The sequence below is a fragment of the Macrotis lagotis genome, chromosome 7, assembly GCF_037893015.1.
Source record: "Macrotis lagotis isolate mMagLag1 chromosome 7, bilby.v1.9.chrom.fasta, whole genome shotgun sequence".
In the NCBI taxonomy this organism is placed as follows: Eukaryota; Metazoa; Chordata; class Mammalia; order Peramelemorphia; family Peramelidae; genus Macrotis; species Macrotis lagotis.
Window position 1 is genome coordinate 116,650,104 of NC_133664.1, and position 12,020 is coordinate 116,662,123.

General features: G+C 36.7%; 1 protein-coding gene across 3 annotated transcripts in view; it reads right to left on the bottom strand.

Annotated features, from left to right (window-relative positions):
- The window catches only part of EXOC4 (exocyst complex component 4), a 914,582-nt gene that overhangs the window by 779,118 nt on the left and 123,444 nt on the right, over positions 1 to 12,020 (bottom strand). For all 3 annotated transcript variants that reach the window (XM_074193663.1, XM_074193664.1, XM_074193665.1), the window contains exon 7: positions 7,023 to 7,197. In XM_074193663.1, the coding sequence (XP_074049764.1) occupies positions 7,023 to 7,197 (175 nt within the window). The remainder of the gene's footprint in view (positions 1 to 7,022; positions 7,198 to 12,020) is intronic.

Here is a 12,020-nt window from a genome sequence, read left to right on the forward strand (position 1 = left end):
ATCTAGGACCAAAAGGTCAAATATATTTCCTGAGGGAAACATTCTTGGTTTCTAAATGAAAATCCCTTAAAATCTCAATAAACTCTCCTGTTCAATAAAAAAGAATTTTATGAAGCATCTTCCTGGCAAAGAAGGTATAAGGACAAAAATGAAACAATAATATTGGCCTTCAACTTCTGCTACAACTCCTAGACTGGATAGGAAGCAGAATAAGCAGGAATATAGAAAGCAAAACAATAAGGAAAAGCAACAATAACAAAAGGAAAACCTATCACTCACCCTCTCTCGGAATCAGGAGCTGACTTAGAGACAAAATGACACCTAGAACCTGAAGCCTAAACAACTAAATGATTTGCCCAAGGTCCAAAAACTAGTGAGCAGAAAAGGTAGGATTCAAACTCAAGTCTCCTGACTTGCTATCTAGCGATATTTGACTGCAATGTAACTGCCTTTCTGGAAACTGCCAACACTGGAGCAGAGCAGGTTTCTCGGGGCAGCCAGCTCCTGCAAGTGGCCCCCTGCAGTCCTGACCAGCATCCTGAGGTAACAGGGAGAAGTTTTGTGGCTCCTGATCAGTTCAGGGTGTTGAGGTTGACTCATATCAAGAAATCAAATATTCAGGCACCAAAACAAAACAGAAACCTATAGACTGTACCTCATCTGTTACTGGAGCTGGAGCTAAAGGAACCCCCATACCGCCTCTCAGTTATGGCTTTAAGCATCAGTGGTGGCCAAGAGATGGGGCCAGGGATGCAGCTGCCAATATGTCTAGTCTGTAAACTAATTTGGGGGAAGATGTTTTAATTTTAAGCTTCACAAGCTGTCTTCTTGCCTTCAGTATACATAATCACCAGGTCCTCTATCTGAGCAAAACATCATCCAGTGATGAAGCTATAAATGTAACAGCAAAAAAGAAAATCATGAAATCTATAATGTCTTTCTAGGGAATTAAGATCCCAAAATAACAGGAGCTGTCTACATGGCCAACAGAGATGAAAAACAGCTTATCCAGCCTTCTTCTCATATGTTTACATGGCCTCAAATGCCATAGGAAGTTAACTTCACTTCCAAAGTACAGTTCTCTATTAAAAAGAATAAATATACAAAAACCTCTGAATAACCCAGTTCTAGATTTAGACCCAGAACAAAAACTGGAAAATGCCCCTGGGCCACAGAACAGGATCATTTGTCTTTCTTTACTTGTCAGCAGCTTTCAGCCTCCTTGTCCAGGAAGTTAATTTTACAATTATTAAACATCCATGTAGGACTTGACGTATTTTAAATGTTTCACCATGATTTTTATATTGTCTCTCTATGGGAATCGACTAAGGAAACTGAGATACTGAAAGGAATATTATTGGTCCAAGGTATCACTGTCAGGCTTGAAAAGGAATGTGGCCTGAGGGATGGACCTGAAATAAGGAGATCTGGGTTAGAATTTCATCTCTTAAGTTTTCTTGTGATAATGAGCAAGTGACTCAAACCTTCAGAACCTCAGTTTCCCTATCTAAAAAAATCGAGATAAAAACTCTTAATGTACCTACTACACAAAGTCACTGCAAGGAAAGGGGCTTGGCAAATCTTGAGGGGCAGAATAACATAATGGAAAGCACAACAGACTTGTTCCAAGCCCAGTGTGAAGCTGAGATGGACCCTTGCTATCAAGGAACTGCCAGTCTAAAAGGAGACAGCTTGTGAGCAGTCCCAAAGCAACCAGACAGATCTAGAGAGGATTAACTGAAAAGAACCCTGAGAGGCACAGCCTTGCTCTCAGAGCCAGCCCCCCCGCACCTACAATCACGCCTCACCTGCACTTGATCCACTCATCCTCCCTGGTTATCCTATCTTTTCATGTCTTTGTACAGTCAGTTCCTTCACTTGGTTTCCTCTCTCTTTTCCCAAGTTCACCACTTAAAGGGACAAATGACTTTTATTTGCCAAATCAGTGCCCCTTGTTCTTGAACTCTGCAACCTCTGACACTGCCCATCACCCTCTTCTCTTTGATAGTTTTTCCCTAAGATTTTGCTGACAGTGTTCTCTCCTGGTTCTCCTCCTCCCTGGATCACTGTTCCTCCTTGGTCCGCTGCAGGATCTTCATCTGCATCATGTCCTCATGGCTCTGTTCTGAGCCCCTTTCTTTTCTCCCTGTTTCCTGCTGCCTTTGATGATCTCAGTAGCTTCCTTCAATTTAAATATCCTCTCCATGTGGATGATTCTCAAGCCTCCTCACCACCCAGTCCTAACCTTTATCCAATCTTTAACTGCCTAGTAGACGTCCCAAACTGAATCTCCTGCAGACATCTTAAACTCAACCTGTTCACAATGGGACTCAATACCTTTCCCTCTAAATCTTCTCTTTCTTTTTCTCTGCTGATGGCACCACCATCCTCTTAATCCATCAGATTCACAATCTATGCACTATCTTTTATCATTCTGTCACACCTCTTATTCAGTATGTTGCCAGACGCTTTCAGTCTACCCCATGTCTGCTGCCTCATCCCTATCGCACCAGTGCAGACCTCATCATTCCACCCTGGGACTATCAGAATAGTCTGCCAGTTGGTCTCTCTGCCTCAAGTCTCTTCCCAATGCCAGGCCATTGTCAAATTGATCTTCCTAAAGCATAGGTTTCACTATGCTACACACCAACATCCCCATTCATTCAACAAACTTCAGTGGTTCTCAATATCTCCAGGAACAAATATAAAATCCTCTGTTTAGAGCTCAAAGACAATTATAAGATGACTTAGCCATACTTGAGTCTTCACCCCAGCACCTACTCTGCGATTCAATGGTGCTGGTCTCCTTGTTATTGCTCACAAGACATCCTCTTTCTTTGACAACATCAGTCATGCCTAGAATTCTTTACTCCCCATCATTGCCTCTGGGGTTCCTTCAAGTCCCATGGAAAACCTATTTTTCCACAAGAAGCTTTTTCTGACTCCACCCTGCCTACCCCATACTTGCTAGTGCTCGTCTTCTTGATTACAGCCAAGTCTCAACAAAAGCAAATAATGAATCCCCTGAAGTAGCTGTATGTATTCATACTCACACTTTTGGAAATTAGAATGATGTAAAATATACTAACTGCTTAAACCAATGGAATCATGCAGTGTTAATTCCAATAATAGGATCGTTTCAGAGAGAATTAATTATTTACACTAATCAAGATCTCCATTTTATTCAGTATTAGTCTGATTGGTACATACTTGTATTTAGTTTTGCTACTTACTTCTTGTACTACTTAGGGCAAATCATTAACCTTTCTAGGCCCCATTTTCTCATAAAAGATGAGGGCTTGGGACTAGAGGACTTTTCAGGTCCCTTCCTGCTCTAAACTCCTGCCACAGCCTGTAAAGCACTACAAAAATACTAACTGTTACTACTGGAATCCACAGCCTCCCCTTAACACAACAAGATACAACACTCATTCCACAACTCTGTGAATTACTGTTTTAAAACAGGATCATTTCTCTGGCAAGTTTTAAATGTATTTTTCTAAGGCACAAGTAACAGAAGCATACTTCATTCAAAGTGATACAGCCACATCTTTTGTACTGCCTGACTCAATGGGAAGTTTTGTGTGTTCCAGAGAAACTCCCTTGAAAATGTGCATCCCTTGAAAGTTGTGGTCGACAGTATGACAGGAACACTACTAAGAGGTGACATTTCAGAAGGGGCAACCATTGCTCTGAAGACCAAAACAAGTATTTCTATTATCATAGTTCCAAAAAGAGTGTAAACCTGAAGATGGAGAGCAATAGTGTGAAGTCTAAAGACTGGCACCAGGTAGGGGGAAGTGGAAGCTATGACACCCTGTTACTGCGATGGCCTTGTCTCCCAGCTGTCTTCCCTCAGACATAAACATGCTGAGACAAATGAGCCTTCTAACAGGCTGGATTCCACCTGCTGGGTAAGGCATAGAAAAAAATGTAAATTCCACCATCAGCATCTTTTAAATACCAGGCAATATTTTCTTTTCTAAAATTTACTCTGCAAAGGAAGCCTTCAATGTTCTGGCAAAAAAAAAGTAATTCAAAAAAGTATCTTTAATTCTGTCCTCCAAATGTTTAACTCCATTAATCATAATATGCTGCCTCAGTTATTCATGTTGTTTCACACTTAGCAGCAGGTGTTTCGTTCTTCTCAACCAAATATTTAATTCTCAAAAGTAGCTTATATTATCCAAATAGAATTTCATCAACAGTTCTACTTTAGAATGAAATTGGTTATATGTCTAAAAGTCTACATAAACATTTAAAACAAACAGTTTTCCCTAAATGCTAAATACAAACAGACTTTAAATCCAATGTATGTGCCAGCCTTCTCAGTACCTACCATCTTTTATACCAGACTGACATTATGAGATCAAGGGGAAAAGCCATAGTCCAAAAGGTTCCACCTCAAATGAAACTGGACTAGTATTCACCATGAATATATCCTTGCATATGTTCAAAGGAAGTGAATAGGCATATTCACTAAAACATTTGTGCATTTTCTAAGCCACTAAGAAAAATATGTAAACCATTTTCTATCCTCACAGCCCTTGCCAACTAAAAAAGTGCTCATTAAATTCCACCACTGCCCAAGATAATAATGTCCATGACATCCTATAAAGTAGAAGAGAAAGAGTAGAAAAGTAAACTACTTCCTAAATTAACTTTGAATAATTTGACATTACTGGTAAAGATAAAGTCTCCCCTGACTCTAGTCCCTCCTCCCTTTTTAATACTTCCTTTATACCAGCACCAAATTGATCTTTTTAAAATTTTGTTTTTATAATGTCACCTTTCCAGTTCAAAAATCTTCAAAGGTTGCTAACAGCCTATGGAATAAAACACAAATTCCTTATTGTAGCAGTTAAGTTCTCTGCATAGTCAACACAGAGCTCAAGTCAGGCAAAGGTACTGTTTCCTAAATATTTCCACCTTTCTTCCCTTCAAAAAGTGTCTTCCCTCTCTTCTCTACCTATGTAAATTTGAATTCCCATGGACTACTTCTATCATTCAAAGATTATGTCATAATCACAATTCCTCTCTGAAATCATCCGCACCAAACACCTTTCGAAGTAGCCAGAGCATTGAATTGTCAGTGACTTCACAATGATTTGAACTGGTGTCCTTTTTAACCTGTCCGCTGCTTTTGAACCAAGTGATGGCCATCACTTCTCACCTAGATTATTTCAATAGCCTCCTAATGAGTCTTCCATCCTTATGTCTGGGCTCATTCCAATCCATCCAACAAGCAGTTGCCAAAATTTTTTTTAAATGTAGATCTGACAACTCAGTCAACTCCAATATCTTCCTATTGTCTCTAGGATTAAAAAAGTCTATTTGGTTTTAAAATGTCTATTTGGAGAGGTCTCCTCCTATACTGTTTGATCCAAACAATTAGAGCTTCTGTCTTTTTGTCATACAATGTGTTTGCCTGGACCATTCCTCTATCAAGGAAATGTACTCCACTCCCTCTGTACCACACAGAGTTCTTCACTTCCTTGAAGATGTGACTCCAGCACTGTAGTGCCTGTTAGTGCCCATGCCTGTTAGTGCCCTCATCTGTGAATGCCTTCCCTCCTAAGTTACTTCGCATATCACTACATTACATAGATAAGGAATCCCAAAACTCTTAGTGCAATTTTAGGCTTCAATAGTTTAAATTAACACTTTGGGGACATCCTATATTTTTATTTAATTACTTTAGGCTTAAGCTGTATATATTTATTTATGTACTTTTTACCTTTCCATTAGAATAGGAGCTACCTAAAAAATATACTTTCTGAATGATTATTTGAAGGCACTGACCCTGGCAGCTTCTTTTCTTCTATACCCTGCAGGCAATCAATGCTCAATCAATATTTCTTTCCAGAAAGACTGAATATCTACTTCTTCTCAGAGCAATTGATGAACTTGAAGAAAAGTGCTAAGTTTGATAATCAATAGGAAGCTAACGCATCACTTCTCTTGTCCCAAAACACTTTATGAACTTGATGAGTGGGATCACACTGGACATGCAGGGCTGAGCTAGTAAGAAAACAGCACACACAGATAAAATTTGAGTTAAAGGAATTGTGCCTAAATTGCCAATGAATGGGAAAAAGAAAAGAAGAAAAGGGGAAAAGTACAAGAAATTTTAAAAAGAAGAGCAAATGATTTTATACCAGAGAATTTATTCTTCCTAAAAAAAACCCCCAAAATATTTGATTCCATATTTAGCATGTTCATTTTGCACATGTAACCTACTATTTTTCATTAATCAAATAGCACATGATAATATTATAATAAACAAATTATGAAATCCCAATAAACTCAAAAACTGCAAAATTTTCTAAATCCCACTAGCTCCTGGGAAGGTCTGTGAGAAAACAGACAATGTCACATAATTAAAAGTTAATATGTATAATGCTGCTGTGGAAAATTTTAGCCCTTCACCTGGGTTTCACAGTCATACTTAGTCCTGTGTAATTTGAAATATAAATTCATAAAGAATGAATAATGTACAGAACTAGGAAAATGAAAAGCACAATTGAAAAGACTTGATAATAAAGTTGGCTGTGAACATAATATCTCATCAATACCCATTTAAAAGACCAGCCTGCATTAATGGAGATTCATTTCTTAAATATACAGCTCATCATGCAAAAAAAGGAAGCAATTATGTACTAATTCATTAATTAAAATCCTTCTTATATAACTTTTACTTCCAAAACCTACAAGTTCATAGTGTTCATAAAACAGTGAAATGAGCATGTTTAATAATCACAAAATTATCTGGATAAGTGACTGATTTCTGTAAGTTAAAAAGTTCAAGAGGAAAAGAGTTGGCTATCTTATACCATTTGAAAAACTTGTGAACCAATAGTCTACTCATATGTAGTAGGAAAACATGGTCATGAGATCTTTGGTCATAGGACGAGATATCCATGGCAGTATCAGATCATCTTGTCATTAAAGGCAATATTTAAGAGGTGAAATTTTTCTAAGATCCCTCTCTATATACATTATCTTTTAGAGGGGAACCTCACCTGAAGGACATCTTGAATCTTGACCCAGACATCTGCCATATCATACAATTTGATGTCTTCATGCTGAGTTGATGGAGGCACAACAGTCTGTTGGAGGTATCCCAGGACCACGGAGTGTGCAGCAGCCACAGCATTAAATTTGTCAAAGAGAAGCTCCAGAAGTTCTAGAAGCAATCTACAATACAATAAAAGGAACAATTTTCACTGTACTTAAAGAAAAAAACAATTAAACATATGGACTAAAGCTGGAAAGTACCCTAATGGTCCCATTGTCCAACCCCTTCATTTTACACAGAAGAAAACTGGCTCTTAGAGAAGTTGAGTAACTTACCAGACTTACTTAATAGTCAAGTTCCCCAAGCAGTCTTGTGGTAGAGCTTGGAGTAAAATGCCTACCTGTGGACTGTGCTACCATAAATATTAGATGTTAAAAGTAGAAACACTGAGAAATGCAGTAGATCAGGTTTCATTTATGGTTGAAGCCATTTCCTAGCTATAAACTAATGAGTATTGCTTTTTCCAATACCGATGGGGTTTTATCATCCACTATTTAAGCAGTAGTATGCAACAACAATAACAACAACAAAAACCCAACATTGACTTGAGGGAATGTCTTGGTCAGACATATTTCATTCACTGTAATTCATTAGGATGAAATCAATTATTAGTGTATCCAATTTACAAAAAAGAACTCAAGACACAAAGAGAAGAGATTTTCTCAAGGTTACAGAGTTAAATGAATAGAATCAAAGTGTCACCTTAAGTTGACACACTTAAAATGACAAAGATGAGAATATATAAAAATGATGGAATATTGGATGATGTAGGAGAGAGTCTCCACCAAGATGCATCTAGGTGCCTGTGAATTGATCCAACTATTCTGGAAAACAATTCACAATGATACTAGAAAAATCAGGAAGAATATAAGGAGAGAATTTCACCCAGGACTCTCATACATACAAAACAAACCACTAGCACTAAACTACCTCCCCCTTAGCCTTCATTGATCAGTCTCGAACTACAGGACTCTACCCAATTACTACCCATTGTTTGGGTAATCTGATCTCCACTCTTAGACAATAATGTTTCTTAAAGTCAGGGGCCATAACTTACATAATTTGGAGTCTCTAAGAGAACCAAGCCCAGAGCTGTGCACATAAAGTACTCAATAAGTATTTGGTGAACGAATAAACAAATGAATTCAAAGTATTGTAGACAGAAGATCATAGAAGTATTCAATTGTAAAAATCTAGATGCCTAGATTTGAAAAGATTTATAAACCGCACTGAAAAGTAAAAATGAGAGGTAAGAGAGCACATCACAAGTGTCAATTAACAAGATTTTATTATCATACATAAGAGGCCATAACTACAATCTCATCAAATGTACAGCATATAATCTGTTCCTATGGCTTCTTTATTGCCCAATTATTGTAATTAATGTGCCAGTCCAACAGCCATAACTATCTTGTGATAAAACACCAACTTACATTTGACATTGTAATTTAGAAGAGAAAGAATCGATAAAAATTTATATAGTGATCTACATTGTATATGTATGTATATAAAATAGTACAGGTGAGTAGTCAATCTAACCTAGCAAAAGGCAGGCTTTTCTTTATCCTCAATCTGTAGTGATATTCACTAATATAATTATCTATGCCAATTTTTGCCTCAGTTATATGTTATTGAAATGTTCTCAGAATGTCATCCACTGGAAAGACAGATGAGAGCAATGTTCCTCAGAAGTAAGTTTCAAGTTAGGAACTAATTTGTACAACTGTTAAAATCAATTTCAAATAATATTTGGACCCAGAAAACATTACAGTCTTGTTTTATTTGAATCATTTATGGGAGTCATTTGTGATACTGGCAAAATTCCTTGGTTAAATATCTATTTATACTAAACATATATATCTTCCTATTTAAAATTTCACTTGATATCAATTCCTATGGGATCACTGAAAAGGTTATCTCTGCAATCACATTTTTCATGGTGTCCTTCCTAGTTGATTCTTAGGTACCCATGGAAGAAACTTTAATTGAGAAGCCCTCTGAAAAATCATTTTACTCTGAATCAAATTCATTCTTAGAAAACAATAAATAATCAACAGCAGGATATTCTTTTCTTGTTACTTCTGATTCAGTTGTGATACTTTAAAGACATGGTAAATTACAAAAAACTATTTGTTAAAAATCTTATTTTTCCCTCCTTTTATCTTCATCAAGAATACCTGATGCACATAAACCATTGTCATTCAGATATTTTAGCAATATTCTGACACTGTTACTGTGTTCTTGCTGGCTTTTTATTTTAAATAATATCATCCCTAGTCTTTTCCATTTCTTTGGAAATGATACAATTCCCCCCCTGCCCAGGCCCTATTTTCACCTTTTTGGCCTATTTTGAGAATTTATGCCCAAGCAATGATGACATCTCTAGCAAACATTTCTTCTTTGGCAACTCAAATCAAATGCAGCTATTTCTAACTTTATCTTTTCAAGATGCTAGATTGTTAAAAACAGAGATAGTAAAATCTCATGAAATATCCTCTTCTCCAGTGGCTTTTAAAATATATTTTACATATTGGTTAGTTATATACTTCTTCAAGATAGTTGAGGTATTAAGTAATTGACTAACAAGAATTTAAGTGCTACTATTTGCCCTGAAGGCAGGGGTAGAAAGCATGATTTCAGAAAAGGTAAAAGCAAAAATGGACTTAATTAAAAGAGATAAGTTAAGTCCAGGGAGGAATCAGATACTTCTCTAGGGATTCAGCATCCCCACCCCCCCACCCCCCTGACCCAAGTCATTCATGCTGGTGGGTCCTGCCACACATACCTATTCTGTGTAATTCTTTTCCATGTGTTAAAAAAATCCTCCATGGAAAGGTCACTTGATTTCCTGGAACATTTTGGGGGAATGATATTGAAGTACCTCAGCCTCTCTTCCTGCTCTTTTCCTTTTTCTCTACATGACTATGCTAATCATACTTCATATCATTTGGACCACTTCTGACAAGTCATGAAATAAGATAAACCACACACACACACACACACACACACACACACACACACACACACACACACAAACACATATCTATCCAATATTGTTGTCTATCCTGGCAGCAGTCCCATATTAAATATTGACTTGGACCCCTGCCCTGGTGTATTTGGATTTGGGGGACTTCCTTCTCTGAGGAAGTATCTGATCTACTTGAGATGGTCTCTGAAATTTGTGCTTTGATTTGCTCATTGGTCTTTCTTGGATCAGAATAGTTCAAATTGAGGCAAATGCAGTTTCTCCCTACATTTGTATAACCAGTAAAAATGAAACGGTCTTCTGGAATGCATGGTCAATTTTGGAAGAGTAGGGGTCATCAGTATTAAGAATGGGTTTCTCTGACTCATTGTTATGGGGAGCAGTAATTGAAACTTCTGGAAAGGACTGCTTTAGACATTTCTGTATAAACAAATACATAATGTGAATGTTTATAGTAAAGCAAAGATGTTTTTAAACTGAGAAAAAAAAGAGATAATCAAGGCAACCACATTTTGCTAGAAGGGATCATATACAATAAATTAACTTCGATACAGAACACTTATACCCCAAATCGCATAGCACACAAATTCTTGAAAGAAAAGGTAAATGAGTTATGAAAGGAAACAGAAAGTAAAACCAGTAAGAGACCTCAATTTACTCTCTAATCAGTCAGATTAAAATAAGCAAAAAAAAAAAAAAGCTAAGGAAATGATTTTTTAAAGTAAGAGATGACAGACCTCTGGAATAATTTGGTTGTGGATGTATGATATAGATTGAAAGGGAAGGAATTATAAACAAATAAACTAGTTAGAAAGTTTCAGGAGACTACTGCACCTTAAACTAGAAGGAAGAAAAGGGTTTTTTGTAAAGAAAAAATCAAAAGTCTTACTTTTGAGACCAGACTAAGTGCTGGATTTCAAGAGAGGAAGGAAGACATGAAATCAGAGAACACCTCAAACATTGTTGTCTCTGTCTCTGCCTCAATTTTCTCATTTGTAAAATGGAAATGATACAAGCATCTATCTTATAGAATGATCAAATGACAGGAGATATGTACAAAGCTGGCGGGGGGGGGGAGTAGTAACTTTAGAAAGGTTGACTCTGAGGCAAACAAGAGATATGCTAACAAATGGAAAGAAATGTACAGTTATAGATTTTAGGAGGGACAATAAGACTAGAGATATAAATTTGAGATTTATTAGCAATGAGAAATAGATCTCCTCTCTGCCTCTGTTTCTGCATGTCTGTATTTATTCCTACCAGTTACTCTCTCTGTCTCTCTCACCACAAAGACGCATGCACTGGGAACTAAATTTAGGAAACGAGAGATGGAAGGGGGAATAGCAAAAGAAACAAATATGGAAAAGAAGGATTATATAGTGTCAATGAAGTTTCAGGGAAGAGACTTTAAAAAAGGAGAAGTAGGTCAAAAATAAAAACTGTTGAGAAGTCAAGAAAACAGGGACTTAGAAAAAGACACTGGATTTGGCAATTAGGTAGTAGTGCCATTTTACTAAAGAGGGAGATACAAAAAAGATTATAAATAGTTATGGAGAGATTTAATTGCCAAAGAATAAAATCTGATCATGTCAACTACTCATTCCAGAAATTTAAGACTACTTTCTCTTCTTAAGCAAATAATGATGGAAAGCAACTATCATATACTAGGACCTACTTCATCTCATTATTAATATATGAAATATCACTAGCTGAAAATGTATAAAGCACATACATTTAATTTTAATATTGCAATCAAATCTAAGAATATGAAAGATGGCAAAGATAGAAAATGACGGCATTGTAAAAATCTAAATTCGATTTCCTGATTGATTCTGAAGGAGGGAAAGTTAATTAATTTCCTTCTACTAATACCACACCTTTTCTTTTTTTGAGGGTTATACCATGTACTTCCTCTATAACAGCTCATCCCTAGATATTTCCTACTAAAACAAAGAA